Source organism: Macrotis lagotis, chromosome 1, assembly GCF_037893015.1.
Source record: "Macrotis lagotis isolate mMagLag1 chromosome 1, bilby.v1.9.chrom.fasta, whole genome shotgun sequence".
Taxonomy (NCBI): Eukaryota; Metazoa; Chordata; class Mammalia; order Peramelemorphia; family Peramelidae; genus Macrotis; species Macrotis lagotis.
In genome coordinates this window covers 929,785,204-929,801,971 of record NC_133658.1, presented here as the reverse complement: position 1 = coordinate 929,801,971, position 16,768 = coordinate 929,785,204, and the positions used below count along the sequence as shown (strand labels likewise).

At 47.2% G+C, this 16,768-nt stretch overlaps 1 protein-coding gene across 3 annotated transcripts; it reads right to left on the bottom strand.

The window, feature by feature from the left end:
- Positions 1-69: 69 nt before the first annotated feature.
- IZUMO2 (IZUMO family member 2) lies at positions 70-16,452 on the bottom strand. Of its 3 annotated transcripts, XM_074221250.1 has the most exons (7): positions 16,202-16,452; positions 16,021-16,095; positions 15,692-15,778; positions 15,182-15,202; positions 13,855-13,935; positions 13,457-13,583; positions 70-191 (listed from the first exon to the last, which is right to left on the bottom strand). In XM_074221250.1, the coding sequence occupies exons 1-7, from the start codon at positions 16,443-16,445 to the stop codon at positions 119-121; spliced, it is 708 nt and encodes a 235-aa protein (XP_074077351.1). In that variant the 5' UTR covers positions 16,446-16,452; the 3' UTR covers positions 70-118. The 3 variants fall into 3 exon arrangements, with proteins under 3 accessions (XP_074077351.1, XP_074077368.1, XP_074077360.1); XM_074221267.1 differs by lacking the exon at positions 13,855-13,935; XM_074221259.1 differs by lacking the exon at positions 15,182-15,202.
- Positions 16,453-16,768: the final 316 nt, after the last annotated feature.

Sequence of the window (16,768 nt, the reverse complement as noted above, 5' to 3'; positions counted from 1 at the left end):
GGGCTGTCTCAGCAGCCGGAGCGGGGGTGGGGTGGGGGCCCCCCTCGGCCCATTAAGGAGGCGCCCCGAGAATGTCCCCGAGCCTTTATTCCAAGTCTCTCCGCACCCCGCGGCGACGTCACTCGAAGGCAGCCGGGTCCAGGTGTCTGTACCCCCGCAGCAGCAGCCGGTTGTTCCTGTAGGTGAAGGCCCTGGGCCGGGGCGACAAGAAGGCCCCGGGTCAGGGGGGCGGGGCCGGCTGCGGCCCGCCGCGGCCCTCCGGGCTCCTCCCCCTCGCCCCCCGTCACCGCCCTCCGAGCGCGCTCAGCCTATCCGGGAGCGCTGAAAGACGAAGGGGCGGGCTTCCGGGAGGCGTCTCCTGGCCACCGGCCGAGCCGAACTACAAGTTCCATGGTGCTCCGGGGCCGAGGGTCTCGCGGGACCCGGAGGGAGCTCCGCCCAGCTGCGCACCGTGCCCCTCCCCCTCCCTCGCCCCTTCCCTCTTCCCGGGAAGAAGTTCCGAGTTCGAAACCCGCCCTATGTCCCCCTCCTGCGCCCGGCTGCCTGGATCTCGGGGGGCCCCTGGGGGGCGCCTGGGGCCGGGAGGGAGCGGGCGGGGCCGCGCGAAGGCTCCCGCCTCAGGTTCCCCTCCGGGTCTGAGCGCGGATTCGAACTCGGGTCCCGGGCGCTCGCAGCTGTCCGCCGGGGCCTCCTCCACTCGCCGCCTTCCCCCTGGAACTGGGGGGCCGTGTCCCGGCTGTCCCCGGGCCGAGGCCGGCCCCGACCCCACGGCCGCTCCGCGGGTCTGGGGCGGGGCCCCCCAAGATCGTGTGGGGGGCGCCGCGGCCCCGCTCGCCACGGAGAGCGGACCCTGGCTCCAAGTTCACAGCCAGCCTCCCTAGCTAGGTGACCTCGGCCCAGTCACCCAACCCTGGCGGCCTCCCAGCCAGGGCCATCTGCGGTGGTCCTGAGCACACCTGGCCCCTGGAGCCAGGACCCAGAAAGCCAGGCTGCGGACAGCACGGCCCCCCTCAAGTCCAGTTCAAGTGCTTGTCGCGGGGCACCTCCAGGATGTCATGGGCGTCTTCAGAGGGAAGAACAAGCATTGCATGGAGACTTCAGATAGGCCTCTGGCTGACAGGTTGAAGGACGCCTCCCATTTGGCCAGAAGAGGGAAGAGGACGGGAAGAAGCATCGATTTTGTGCCTACTTTGTCCTGAGCGTTTGTATAACGAATATTTCGGATGGCCACATTTCAGAAGAGCTGAGAGGATCAGCTCACCTCTTGTCTTTCCTTATCAAAGACCAGAGAGACAGTTCACGGCGAGTCTGACTGGCTGCTCAGATAATACCAGCGCAGAATAGTCTACCACAGTCAAGCACAGAGTCCAAGTGATCACCTGAGGTGCTTACTCCTAAACAACAAGCAACAATCTAATACCTGAGTGCCGTACCAGGGCCTCCAGAGAGGGCAGAGTCTTGCTAAGGAATCTTGGTGTCCCCCCAAAGTGACAGAGCCGAATGAACATACCAAGCAGGGGCAGCTAGGTGGCACAGTGGACAGAGCACCGGCCCTGGAGTCAGGAGGACCTAGCTGTGTGGCCTTGGGCAAGCCACTGAACCCCATTGCCTTGCAAAAACTTAAAAAAAAGAAAAGAAAAGAAAAGAACATACCAAGCAGTTGGAAGAGGATATTCATGGTCCTGAAAAGAGTAGCTCTCTGCCACTTGTTACCCCTAAAGGAGTTAGAGTTAAAGAACAAAAGAAAGTCTACTGAACGGGTTTCAAACATTAAGTGCCTACTGCATGCCAGATGTGTGTTAAATACTAAGCACAAGGCTCATTGAACTCACAGTCTTAATGGGGAAGACAGCCCACAAACCCTGTAAAAACAAGTTAGAATAAACAAGAGAAGCATCAGAGGGAAGATCGAGGGGCATTGGGACAGGGCCCCTGGAGAAGATATTTCAAGGGAGACAATGCCAGGAAGAGATGAAAGAGATAAGGAGATGAAGGCTGAATGTTACAGCATGACGAACAATCGGTGAAAACACCTGGAGGATCTTGTTTCAGGAGCAGCAAGGACAGTGTCACTGAATCACGGGATACAAGAAGGTGGAGTGAGGCACCCAAAGACTGGAGACGTGAGGAGAGGGATGTGGTTAGCCCTGCCCTCAAAGACTGCCACTGACAGCTGGAGGAGGGACCTGTGTGGGGAGAGACTCAAGGCAGACACACTGCTCGACGGTCATAGTCCAGGTGCAAGATGATGAGGCTCTGTACCAGGGTTGGGGCAGAATCAGAGGGGAGAATATTGGAGAGGTATTAGAGAGAGTGAGGAATCAAGAATTATGACTAGGTTGCCAGCCTGGGGGATTAGGGAAGATGCTGGAAAGAGAAGAGGGAATTCCACTTTAGGTGTGTTGGACTTGTTGAGTTTCACAAGTCCAATAGACAATTTGACATGGTAGACTAGGGGTGGGCAGAGAGCTTAGGTCTATCAATAAACTTATTAAGCACCTACTGAGTGCGGAAATACAAAGAGAAGCAAAAAACACTTCCTGCCCTCAAGGAATTCATAAATGAATATAAACAAATTATTCACTGGATCAATAGCAAACTATTACAAACTATTAACAGGGAGGGCTCTGTAATTAAGAAGGGTTGATATGGTAGATGCATCTCCTCCCAGCTGTTCAGAAATCTAAGACAACCCTGGAAGATCTGTTATGGACAACACCATCCACATCCAGAGACAAAACAAAACAAAAACCACCAAATCTGATTGGACACTGTTCACTTTTTTAAAGCTTCTCTTATGTTTTCCCTCCCTATCCCATGGTTTGCTTTCTTTTCCCTTAGACCTAATTCCAAATACACAAAATGACTAATATGTAAATATATTAAATAAACCGTATATGTAGAACTGTTACCAGACTGTTTGTTGCTGAGGGGAGGCAGTGGGAAGGGAGGGTGGTAGAAAAAAATGTGTACCTTTTAAAATATGTAAGTGGATGAATGCTAAAAAATCTTTCATATTATGTAATTGGAAAAATAAAATATCAATAAAAAAAGGTTTAGTGGAGCTTCCTGTAGGAGGTGAGATTTTTGATGGGACTTAAGGGACAGCTAGATGGCACAGTGGATAGAGAACTGGCTTTGGAAGAAAAGAGTTCGAATCTAGCCTCAGACACTGGACACTAGCTGTTTGACGCTGGATAAGTCACTTAACTCTGATTTGCCTCACATTCAGGGCCATCTCCAGTTGTCCTGATTCCTATCTGACCCCTGGACCCAAATGACTACATAAAAGAGAGTCTGGGGAACTTAGCACAGCCCCCCTCACTCGAATCCAACTCTCGTGCTTTTTATGGCATCACCTCCCTGATGCCATGGTCTTCTTGGAGAATGAAGGAGAAAATCATCTAAGGAAGCCAGGAGGCAGAGATGAGAAGGGGAGAGCATTCAGGCATGGGGGTGTAAGGGGAGCAAGAGATGGAGGGTCTTCCTCATGGAGCAGCCAGGAGGTCAGTGTTACCAGATCAAAGAGAACATGTTGGAGATAGATATAAGAAGACTGGAAAGGGGGTGGGGGTGAGGCTATGAGGGTTTTGAAGGTCAGAAAGAACATTTTATATTCAAGCCTAAAAGCAATAAGAAGTCATTGAAGTTTATTGAACAGGTTGATATAATTGCACCTTCACTTTAGGAAAATAACTTTAATGACTGGAGGATGGATTGGAATGTGGAGAGACTTGAAGCAACAAACCTATGCTCAGGCTCTTGAAATAATTCAGGGGTAAGGTGATGACAACTTGCCTCAGGCTGGTGTCAGTGAAAGAGGAGAGGAGGGGACATATTTGAGAGATGTTGCTAAGGGAAAATCCAGAGGCTTTGGCACCATATTGAATATGGGAGGTGAGAGATAGTGAGGAATAAAGGACGGCTGGGGGACTGAGAGGATGATGTTGCCCTCTGCAGTAATTGGGAAGGTAGGAGAAGGGAAGGCTTAGGGGTAAAGATGAATTTGGTTTTGGATGTACTGAGTTTAAGATGTCCACTGGATGTCCAGTTCAAGATGACCGAAAGGCAATAGGAAATGGGAGGTTGTAGATCAGCAGAGAGTTTGGGACAGAATAAGTAGCCTTGAGAATCATCAGCATAGAGATGATCATTAAATTCATGGGAACTAATAAGATCACCAAGTAAAGTCATATAAAGGAGAAGAGGGCCCAGGACAGAGTCTAGAAGAGAATCCAGCAAAGGAGAGGAGGAACAATCAGGGAGAGAGGAGAACAAGGAAAGGAAGTATCCTCAACAACCCAGAGAAAAGGGAGGATCAAGAAAAAGGGGATCAACAGGGTTCAAAGCTACAGAGGTCACAGTGAAGGAAAACAGAAAAGACCATTGAATTTGGCAACCAAGGGATCACTGGTCATCTTGGAGAAGGCAATTTTAGTGGAATAAGCACCAAGTTGTACTACTAAGGAGGTAGGAACAAAGTGAGAGGAGAAAATGTAGAGGCATCTATTGTAGGCAGTTGTTTTCAGCATTTTTGCTCCAAAGGGCAGAAGAAGAGGAGGACCCTACTTAGCAGGGACAGGAGGACTAAGTGAGTTTTTTCCATGTTGGGGAAGTCATGGGCGAGTTTGAAGACAGGAAGGAAGAAACTAGTAGGGAGAGATTAAAAAATAAGAGTTGGGATGACAGAAAAGGGGGCTATCTGGAAGAGGTGGAATGGAAGGGAATCACCTGAGCAAGAAAAGCCTTGATCATGGAAGGCAGGAGTGAAAGAGGAAAAAAGGGCAGAAGATACTTGAGTGATGGAAGATGAGGAAGAGGGGAGGAGAGTAGATTTAAGACTAAAGCTGCAGATCGACTTTGGGGGTTCCAATTTCTCAGGAGGAGATGTTTTGGATGATGATGACACTGATTGTGAATTCAACAGTCTATCCTTGCCTAAATGATGTCTATGTCAAGATAGGAAGAGGAGGGAGGACTGACTATAGATGTTGCCTCTCTCCTGTCCAATCCCAGAAACAGCAGGCAGTGGAGGATATCCATAAAGGTTAACTAAGCCTAGGCCATTGATAAATTTAGGATTAGGACTGCTGGCCAGGAAGGCTGAGGATCTCAGAAGTGTGGAGCTAATAACTTTCAGAAGTGACCAAATTGACCTGTGAACTTTCCAAGTAATGGTGGAAGCAGTTACTGCCCAGTGTCATTGATGCCCCCTGGAGACATGCTGCAAAGGTGGCAAACTCGGGGCCCATGTGCTGGATTAAAATGTAAAAGTAAAAATGTTTAACCAACCCAGATAATTTGTAGCTGGCTAGTGACTCTCGGGGGTTCATTCCCATTTGAGTTTGATTCCCAGAACGACACATGTTGGCTACCTGTCCTGTTGCCACCCGGATGCATGCACCCAGGGTGTCTGTTCCCTATTCACCTGTTAGGTAATGCCCCATATTACCCAGAACCGACCTCTCTGGTCTGCACCATGCAATTACTCCTTACTTTAGAGATTCTATTTTCCAATTCAATGGGTGCTCATTCACCCTGCTGCCTGAAATTCTCATTTGAATAGTGACTCCCAGAGCCTATTTCTGGACTTATGAATAATTAAAATGGTTGCAGATATTACCAAGTAATTTTGCAAGAGTGCACCTTGCTTTTTCTGGCAATGAAGAGAGCAAAGAACCTCCTTGGAGAATTGTTGTATTCCCATACCTCTTTATGGGTAAGAAAATATCCTCCCCTGGAGAATGGCTTGAACTCCCTGGCCATGGTGCTTGGGGACCAGATTCTCTCCTTCGGAGGAAGAAGCTAGCTCAGTGATACACTTTGTAAACAATTGCAAGCCAATACACCTTAGTAATGGGCAAGCGCCACTAGATGGTGCCATAGTGCGTAGAGTGCAGCCCTGGTATCTGATCTTCCGGAGTTCAAATCTGACTTCAGACATTCCCTAGCTGTGTGACCCTAGGCAAGTCACCAACCCCTTTTGCCTCAATTTCTTCAATTGTAAGATGATCTGGAGAAGGAAATGGCAAACCACTCCAGTATTTTTTCCAAGAACATCCCAGATGGAGATTGAACAACAGCAACAACAGATCAAGGCTTGATTTGTTGACTAGTCTAAGCTGAAGTGATGGAGAAACCATTGATAATGCAGAAGAAATGTAAGAATGTCTCATGGGTACAGGTTTTGGAGAGCTGGTTGTTAAATATTTGCCAGCATATAACTGACCCCAAATGAGGGCAGAGAATACAAGACAACAGAACAGAGCAAGCAATAGAGAGTGAAGAGCAGAGGAAGAAACGACTGCTCTAGGTCCCCTCCCCCCCAATAATTGAGAGTCATAGAGGTGTTTGCCTGTAACAGCCCGCTAAATCCAGATCCACCTTCCCAATAAAGTCACCATGGGACGGATCCAAACCATAGCCAGAAGCAGCCAGGGCACACCATGACCACCTGAACTCAGTGTGACTTGCTGCCCCAAGAAGCGAGCCATTGCCCTTCCTAGCCTCTCTTCTCCACCAGAGGTGCTTTTGAGATGTGGCCATAGGAATCTGCCAGGCTTGACTTCAGGATTGGAGAGGGGTTAGGCTCCCTTCTCAGTAGGAGGAAGCTTGAGGAGAAAGTGATGAGGGTTGTGCTCAGATACTAGATGTATTGACTGTTGTAAGCAAATTGTTCCCGATTTCTCAACCAGGGATTATCTGTCACCTCATTAAGTAAAAAGTTCTTTGATTTTTTAGAGATTCAGAGCAGGAGTGAGGGCTCAGAGCCTTCTTGTCTGACCATAAGGAAGTTGGAATCCAAAGCCAAGTTGAGGGAGGGAGAGGTGTGACAACCAGAGCCAGAGATGGCAAGAGATGCATAGACACAAATGCAGGAGAGAGAGGGGAATAAGAGGAGAGGAAGAGATAAACAAGGGCCACAAGAGATACCAAGAGTCAGAGAGAGCTAGGGGAGAGGAAACCAAGCTGAGTCCAACAAACTGAGTCTGATAAAGGAGAGACCCAGAGGGGAGGCTCAGGGACAGAAAGGGAATTGAAGTCAGAGACAAATGGTGATAAGGAGGCTCCCAAAGAGAGAAAGACCCATGCCTTTCCTCTCCCAACTCAAGTCTAGAAGGACATCTCTCTGATTCATCTGGATACCGGGTCAGGCTAGAGTTGCAGAATACCCCAAGATTTTCATCCTGGTCAGTTCTGGTATAGAAGGCATTTGGAAAGGATGTGACAACAGGACTCAAAAGGAATCACAAAATCTCAATGGTGGAAGAAATCTCCAGGTCCAACCTATGTCTGAAGGAAAATTCTCTTCATCTGGCTTCTGTTTGAAGATCCCAGTTATGGGAGGGATGACCTCCTGGAGCGGCCCTTTCCATGGTCCTATTCCTCCAGTTATCCAGAATGTCTTTCTTGACATCAAACCTGACTGCCTCTGCAATTTTTCCTCTTTGCATTTATTGCTGTGATTAGGGGCTCTTTTTAATTTTTTTAATTTTTAATTTCTTTAGGGTTTTTGCAAGGCAAACGGGGTTAAGTGGCTTGCCCAAGGCCACACAGCTAGGTAATAATTATTAAGTGTCTGAGACCGGATTTGAACCCAGGTACTCATGACTTCAGGGCCAGTGCTTTATCCACTACACCACCTAGCTGCCCATGATTAGGGGCTCATAAGAGTTCAGGACAAGCCTCATTACTCCAAAGGATGGGATCCCAAGTTTAGCAGACAAGTTCAGATCCAGCCTCAGTCACCTCCTACTTCCTTTATGACGCTGGGAAAGTTCTTTGACCTCTCCCTGCCTCCATTTCTGCTATGAGATAATTGTCCACACTTCCCTGGGATGATATTTGGAAAGTTCTTTGCCAATCTTGGAGCACTAGACTATGCTAATTATCATTATTATTCCCCACAGGATAGTACTAATACTTTGAGAAGTTAATATGTTTTCTCCTTCCCGTAAAATAATGTTTGTCCTTTGTTCTCGAAGAAGACCATGATCAAGGAGGTGACACCATCACAGGAATTGGATTTGGGGGGGACTGTGCTAAGTCTCCAGTCCCACTTCCTCCTCCAGTCATCTGGGTCCAGTGGCCAGATAGGAGTCAGGTCAACTGGAGGTGGTCCTGGATGTGAGGCAGGCAGGGTCAAGTGACTTGCCCAAGGTCTCACAGCTAGCAAGTGGCAAGTATCTGAGGCTGGATTCAAACTCCAGTCCTCCTGATTCTAAGGTCAGTACTCTATTCACAGTGCCACCCCATAAAATACAATGTGGTAACTGGACAGGGGACCAGGGTCTCTTTAAGAAGGCAGTCTGTATCAGAGATCAGCTGGCTCTGAGATGATAGTTATTATGGACGTAATGTATGTATGCATTTGTGAATTGTTTTAACTTCACCAAATTAAGTGAGGAGGAAGAATGGCACTAGCCTTAGAGGCACCTTCAAGCCATGCTAACTGTGTGGTCCTTGCAATTCATGGACCCACTTATTCCTCTAGACACCTCTGTCAGACTCAAAATGGTAAGTAATGTGGCAAGAGGGAGTCTCCTCATCCAGAAAATTCACTATGTCACTGAAATCAAAAGTCTAGTCCTTCTCCATCTAAATTATTAATCAGAAGAGAGGGGAACCAAGACTTGTAGTTAAAGGAAAACTGATGCTGGCTGGGGAGTCACCAGGTGTGAGCACATCAGAGAGGGATCCCACCACTGCATAACTGGTTGTTCCTCCTGTTTCACACCAAGGCAAGATGAGACACAAGACCGTCAAAGGGAGTGAATGACAACAGCGGCATTCTGGTGGAACAGGAATTCCAGAAGGCCTTCAAAAACTATTTGTCACATGAGCTCAAGCTGCCCAAGCAGAATGAGCTGATTATATGTGGGCGCTGAGGCTGGAATTCACTCAGCATGAGATGCTAGGAACTGTCACTTAGGAAGAGCTCACATTTCACCCCATTCTTTGGAACAGCAGGCAAAGCCATCACTATTTAAACTGCTTTTATATGCCCTGTGTTTCTTTGGTAGGGAGATCATTCTCCATCCTTCCTCGATGAAATCAGCTCCTGGCTCATGGTCTCTCCCCAGCCCAACTCCTGCTCTCAGAGGAGGGGATGCCACACTCCTATTCCCTCGAACACCTCAACCTCTTGTAATGATTCAATTCCTGTGATTTAGTCCTCCACCCACCTCAGCTCCACACAGACATGATCAGTCTTGATCTTAATCTTGTTATTGATCTTAATATCTTGCTCTAATGGTAAATCGTTTCTTTGCCAAGATTAGAAGGAATGCACAAAGATGGAAAATAATTTTCCTAGCTAATGCTTCTAATAAAGGACTCATTTCTAAAATAGAGAGCTGAGTCAAATTTATAAGAATACAAGTCATTCTCCAATGGTCAAAGAATATGAATAGGCAGTTTTCAGATGAAGAAATGAAAACCATAGTCATATAAAAAATACTCCAATCATTATTGATTAGAAAAATGCAAATTAAAAGAACTGTGAGGTACTACCTCACCCCCATCAGATTAGCTAAAATGACAAGAAAGGAAATGATCAATGTTGGAGAGGGATGTGGGAAAACTGGAAGTTTAGGGAGTATGAACAGGGTGAGAAGTTACAAGGTAGAGAGGGGGAAAAGGAATTTCAGAGTTTATGCCTTGTTGCTGCTCAGTCATTATGCAGTCATATTCACCTCTTTGTGACTTCATCTAGGGTTTTCTTTTCCCCCATCTTTTATACTTTTTTGAAACTATGAAAATCAATTAAGTTCCTTGTCTCTCTACATTGGCATCTTTAGACCAAACAATCAGTCAAGCAACACACATTTATTAAGCACCTACTGTGGATCAGATACTGTGCTAAGGGCACCCCTCCTTTTCTTCCCCATTGAAAAAAGTTTCTCTTTGAGTCTTCAAGATTTCATTCTTGAGAATTTCCCATTCCCTTTGGACAGATGGCCCCTTTAGAATCTTAGGCCAGAGGATCCTGCCTGTCTATTCTCTGAGCCTTGGGAAGTCTGCTCTCCCAAGATCGAGGATTTCCTTCAGATGCCTGATTGTCCTCCATAACACAGTACTAGAATGGAATGGTCACTTCTTGCCAAGGTTCCTGCTATTTCCACCTCAGCGATCCAACAGTAAAGGCAGTGTGGCCTAATAGAATTTTGGCCTTGGAGTCAGGAAGACTGGGATCTGAATCCCACTTCCAATACTGCTGGTGGTGTGACCATGAGCAAATCACTTCATTTTTCAAAGCCCTAGTTTCCCTATTTGAATTATGGGGACCTTCCTCAAAGGGTTATTGTGAGGGTCAAAAGAAACTTCATGTAAAATGTATTATGAAGCCGTGAGGGGCATCTGTGCCAGTGCCTTGCCTGCCAGTGCTTCATTTTCACTGTAGCCCAAAGAGGTTATCACAAAGAGATTGGAAATACAATTTCTGATGTTCAAGCACAAATGGATGATCAATATTCTCCCTTCTAGGAATCAAATCAGATTAGGGTAAATGATCTGTATGCTTCGACTCCCCCTTTTCATTTCCAGTCTTCCTTGCCCTTGACCATTCAGACTTCTAGGAAAGAAAAGAATTGGCCAAAGCCAGATCAGCAGCACCTCCCAGAACCTTACAGATCCCATCGGGCCAGTGAATTGAGGGAAGCTGCTTTTCCCTTTTAATCCTTGATTCTAAGGCAGGGAGTCAAGGTCCCCACTGCTTTCCATGACTTCTCTTTTTGGTTCATGAGTCTGGGATGGAGGATGCATCCTCCCTTCTACCTTTGACAATCTCAGGAAAAAATAAGAGGGCTGGGGTTAAATGTCTCCATAGGGGAGCATGGGATATTGTTTCCTTGTCACCTTATTCTGTGGATAAGAACCCATGTGATTATTTCCCACTGTCTGTTAATGCACTGATAAATGGGCTGTGGAATCCATGACAGGGTAGGGTAGGTAGAGATAGCAGATTTTTAATTTTCATAGTGGATATTTTAATTCTTAAAATTGAATCAAATTTTAATAATAATTTAATATTTCATTCTACCCCTTAGATTCAACTGGGACCTGGTCAACATGGGAGCATTTAACCAAAGTCACTTTGGTGGGGTTGCTCCCAAGCCTGTTTGGCACTAGAGGAACAGACTAGGCTTTGAAAACTGAGACCTAGTGGCCAGTGAGGATACTGCAGCCTTTTAGGAAAGGGAAGATCCTAGACATATAGATCAGAAAATCAATTAAGCCCTGTGCTGGCGCCTCAAAGGAGACCGTTGTCTGGTAGGCAATTCAGATAATGAACTCTAATTAGACTCCCTTGTTGGACCATTAGCAGAGTGACGGATATATAATTTCGTACAAGAGAATTAAATGAGACATAAAGCCAAAGGGTCCCTAGAGAACCGGGATAACCGCTGAAGAAATGTCAGCTATTGTTTTTGTTATAACAAACAAGCAAGTTCAAGGAGTGGCTGGAATCAAGAGCCACCATGGTGAAGAGTCTCTGAATCAAAGTGGCCTGTGATCCGGACAATTCCTGTTGCTGCCTCCTAGGTTCATCAACTCTTGAGGAAGGCTTCTGATCCTTTTTGCTGCTCCTCATCCTTTCGCATAATTGCATCATATTGTTATTAGTTTGTATTGTGGCTAAGAATCAGATGGGGAATTTCCCTTCCTTGCCACCTTTTGGAAGACCAAATTATGATCAAGGCAAGACAAGAAACTGGAGGCTCTCTGCTTCAAACAAAAGGGAGCTTTGGCAATTTTCTAGCTGCTCTGTTGTCCCACTTGGCAATAGACTTGGAATCCTTTTAAGAAGCTCTTCCATGTATTGTCCTTCCTAGGTGATCCATAGTATGCACAGTGACAGTATCATTTTTGTTTCTGCCTTTGTTCATGGTCTTTATCACTCTCAACCCTCCACTGTGGTTCCTGGATATCCTCACATATACTTCTGAGAGACCCTTTCCCCCTTTTTACCTATCCTGATGCCCATACACCTGTCTCAGGCCTCATCTCACCATGTCAGACCTCCCAGGAGATCAGATTGGCCTCCTAACATCAAAGTTTACCTGGTTCCCTGCTTATACTTTGAGCATTTATATTTAGACATCACAGGTCATGGTTTGGACTTATGGCTCCTTTCTTGGGTTTTTCCTCCTATGAATTTCCATGTCTCTACCACTCTTCTTTCCTGCGTTGTAGCTACTGTTGTCTGGTGGCTATACACAAAGGCAATTTTCTTCTTTCTTCATCTTTTTTCAGTTGAAAGGCCTTTTGAATAGATTTTACAAGTCTCTGAGTAAGTGCATTATCACATGGAAGGTTTTGACATAGAATGTCAAAGGGGGAGGAACCTCATCATGGAGACTTGTCAGTGCTAGGTTGGAACTTTGAACATGAAAGGTCAAGATTGAAAGGGTCCTTAGAACCTAAAACATCAGTTCTAGGGTTGGGGGAATCTTAGGACCTGGAATGTCCTAAGAGCTGAGCAAGACCTTAGAATCCAGAAGATCAATTCTGGGATGGGAGAAACCTTAGAACATGGGATAAGGCCTTAGAAGACTATTGTTAAGTGTTAGGGGTACAAAGACAAAAAAGGAGAATTCCTACCTTCAAGGCAATTATATTCTGCTAGTAGGACAACACAGACAAACATGAGGCTAGGGAGGAACTGATGATGATAAAAGTTCATGACACAGTGGTCTAGAAAAATACATGAGGAGGCAGATAATGCTTTCAAGGGGCTCCTTAGAGATGTTCTGTCGATTGGGTTGTGTCTGACTCTCTGTGACCCCATTTGGGGTTTTTCTTGGCAGAGATATTGAAGTGGCCTGTCATTTCCTTCTCCAGTTCATTTTACATGTGAGGAAACTGAGTTAAACAGGGCGAAGTCACACATGGTCATACAGACAATAAGTATCTGAGGATGGATTTGAACTCATGTTTTCCCGACTTCAGAGCCCTCTCTCCTCTGTATCACCCAGCTGTTCCACCTAAAAGGTAATCTAATCCAACTGCTTTGTTGAGGAAACAGAAGTCCAAAGAGGGAAAGAGACTGAGTCCAGATCATGCAACAGTTTAGAATCATAGAAAACAAATTGGAAAAGAACCCAGGTCATCAAGTCCAAACCCTTTACTTTTGAGATGAATAGGGAACATGGCAGTTATAGAAGAGACGAAATGGGAAAGATAAAGATAGAGACGGGGAGAGAGACATGGAGAAATGGATAGAAGAGCATTCCTCAGAGATGCACAGAACTTTGAATTATATAATGTTAGTGCTAGAAGAAACCTAGATCATTAGGTTGGAGTCCATCATGATTCTAGGTGGGTAAAACCTAGAAACAGGAAGTGACTTACCCAGACCTGAACAGGAATATTCTTTTTTTTCTGGTAGGACTGACCATGATATACAAGGGGGGAGGGGGAATGTCAGGGTTGTGGTGGAAGTAGAAAAACTCACGAGACTGCGAGGACCGTGAAAGTGATGATTGCCAGACCCACCACCATGATTCTGGCTTTCCTGATTCGATCTCTCACTGGGATTCCCTGGAATTCATATTGAAGGGCAAGACGAGGCTGGCGGTCCGCTGGCCATGGAAGAATGCCAAAAAGGGAGGTAGTGTCAGAAGAGGCGGTGGGAAGATGGCCATCCATGTGCATCCTGTTTGCATCCCTGCCTCTCTGGGTCTCATGGTGTACCATTACTGTCTTATGGTCTCTGCAGACATCTTTTCTGTCCACATTTCTATATTTGGGTCTCTCTGCCCCCCCCACCATTGGATTTACTTCTTATTCATCAATCCCACCCCCCCCCCCAGATCCAGGGGTCCCTTATACTCTAGGGGACCTCCTCCTCACCAAAGCATTTTGATGGATTCAGACATCTTTCATAAACATGTTTACATTGAAGGCAGTTAAGGACCTGGGAGCCCAGATGATCTAGAGATGAAAAGGAACATAGATTGACAGAGGCAGAGACAGGAAAGAAGAGGAGGGCTAGAGGGGACATTGGGACAGCTAGACAAAGTTTGATAGAAGGGAGGCCAAACTGAAGAAAGCCAGCAAGAGCAGATGGATGGGAAATTGTGCTAAAGAGAAAGGGAAACTGAAAGGAGAGAGAAAGATAGAGGTAAGAGTGGAGGAGGTTGAGAGAAATTTAAAGGGATAGGGATTCAAAAAAGGGCAAAATAGGACCTAGAGAAGAAGGTTCTAGAGAGTGAGGAGGAAGAGCTGGAGACACACAGAAGACATATAGGTCAACATAAAAAAAATGGCAGGAAGAGGATGATCAAAGGAAAAGAGAGAAGATAGGGTGGAACAAAACACCAAAGAGAAAGGAGGAGGTGGAGAAAGAGAAAGAGGGAGAGATGGGGGGGGGGAGAGAAAGGAAGAGGAAAAGGGAGACACAGGAAATTGAAGATAAAGGGGAAATAACGATGATGATTGTTGTTTGTCCTTCTTTCTTGAAGAAGGCTATGCCATCTGGGGGGTGATGCTATGACAAGTACATGAATTGGATTGGAGATTGGGGGGGGTTGTGCTAAGTCATAAGCCTCCCTTTCCTTAGGAAGAGGCAGGAAAAAAATAGAAGAGAAAGGAATGAGGAAGACAGGTATGGGTAACACTGAGGGGAGGCAGACAGATCCCAGGGATTGTAACAACAGTGAAGGTAGAGACTGACCCAGCTGGGTGTCAGTTGGAGGAGACAGAGAATGAATGGAGAAGTCATGGAGTGTGAGACACAGGAGGGGGGAGACAAAAAGGGTGTGACTAGGAGAGAATGAGTAGGGTAGACATAATTTAATAGAGGAAGAATTAAGGAAAGGGACAGAGGGATGAACAGATATTTGTGCAGAGAATGATTCAGGGAGATGGAAGAGAAGGGAAGAAAGGAAAAGGGGAGGCAGCAAAGGTGGGGGATGCGTCAAGGGCATCCCAGAAAGAGAAGAGAACCACACTAGGACAGAGTAGGAAGCTGACACACCCCACTGCCCCCTTGGACTCACCTTCCCTGCTCCACTTTTGTCTCAGTATTGGAGAATGAAGGGTAGATTGGAGGATGGAGAGGGTGGGAAACTCAGGGTAACTGGGGCTGGGGATGAAATTGGGAGACCTTGCAGGACAGGGAAAGGAAACAGCAGATGGACTGGACACAAAAATAAGACAAGTCAGGGGAAGGACTCACGGCAAACATTGGGGTCACAAGCTATAAGAAAAAAGAGAATAAGTCACTCTTAGAGGTGAGGAGGATGACAACAGGATTGGGAGGAGAGCTGGAGGGGCAGTGCTAGGTGACAAGCACCTCCAGGGTAGGGTGGTGGGCTGGAGGAAATGCTTAGCCTGGAGAGAAACTCCAGGAGAAGCAGAAAAGTGTCTCCAGGAATCTATCCTAGCTGGTCCTTGAGGTGACCAGCAGGCCCAAAGGAAGATTTCCCCCAGAGCAGTTCAAGGCCACTGACCAGGAAAGCTGGGCCTCAGTGCCCTAGGCTGCCTGGAAGGAGACACAAGGGATGGATGCCAATGGGGGAGGGTTCCCAAAGGGATTCTTAATGAGGACTGGAGATGTCCTTTGCCATTTCATTAACTCCATAGTTTTTAGTTGGGGTGGGGGAGTGGAAGATGAAGGGAGGAGGTGGGGGGTGCTAAGGGGAGGCAGCTAGCTGGTTGGGGGAAGAAGGGGGAACAAACATGGGACCTTTCTGTTGGTGTTCTTTAAGAATTCTCTTCAACGACTTCATCAGTTCCCCCCGGATTTTCACCAGACTGTCCAACAGTGGTCCATCTATAAGGCAAGATTTGGGGGGAAACTTGCTCCAGACCTTCCCCATCATCCTTCCCACCTCTCAGAAGATCAGAGGATAAATAACTGGCTTGAGGAGGTGTGGTCAGAATTGGTCCTCCTTTATCAGAGAGAGAGGAGGCCCATGATGAGGAAAGGAACAGAGCAGTTCTGGGGTCCAGTTTCCTACCCCAAAGTCTTTCAGGGCCCATATAGGCCATTCCTCCCATCAGATGGGGTCTCACCCATTAGGTATGTCTCCTGGATTTCCTGGATCTTCTTTTGGGCTAGAGCCACCACAGGAGAGAGCTGCCCGAGTCCTAAGGGCAAGAGGGGGGGATGGTCACCAGGTGAAAGTGGGCAGCCCTTGCCCCCTGAGGTCTGGCCTCCCATAGGAAGCTATGCCCCTCTCTTTCTCCCCCATACCCACTCTCCCCATATAAGCTTGGCTGGCATAGTTGGCAAAGAATTCTCCTTCCATGCCCAGCATCAGGGCCTGAGCTCGGGCCCGCAGTCGCTCAATGTGGAAGTTGTGGGCCAGGAGATGCACTCGGGCCTTGGCCAGGGCCTGGCGAAAAGCAACCTCACACTGCAGGCAGGCAGAAGTGCTCGGCACCCAGCCAAACCCTAAACTTAGAGCCACAAGGAGTTGAAGAAGCAGGCGGCCCATGGATAGCATGAACCAGATTTCTGTGACTTCATACAAGGGGCTTCTAGAACCCGACCCCCACCCCACACGGGTTCCCACCTCCTCCATGGCATCCACTCTCCTCCCAGTCACCACTGGTGGTAGGCTCTGCTCCTCATCCTGGAGTCCTTTTTAGGGGTCACTTCTAACTCTGATGCCCAGCCTGGATCGGGAGCCCAAGATTTTAGAGGAGGTAGGGACCTCAGAGAGCTCTAGACCAGGCTAAACCTGAACGAGTATCCAGGTTGAGTGGTCATTCCCTTTGCTTGAAGCCTCCAGGGAGAGGGAACCCACTCCTTCCCAAA

What these genes read in the sequence shown, in the direction of transcription:
- IZUMO2 (XM_074221250.1), bottom strand. Translation starts at nt 16,445, where the DNA reads ATGGGCCGCCTGCTTCTTCAACTCCTTGTGGCTCTAAGTTTAGGGTTT. An exon ending in GAATCCATCAAAATGCTTTG is followed by an intron (nt 13,584 to 13,854) that starts GTGAGGAGGAGG and finishes TTCCATGGCCAG; the next exon opens with CGGACCGCCAGCCTCGTCTT. An exon ending in TTCACGGTCCTCGCAGTCTC is followed by an intron (nt 192 to 13,456) that starts GTGAGTTTTTCT and finishes GCCCCGGCCCAG; the next exon opens with GGCCTTCACCTACAGGAACA.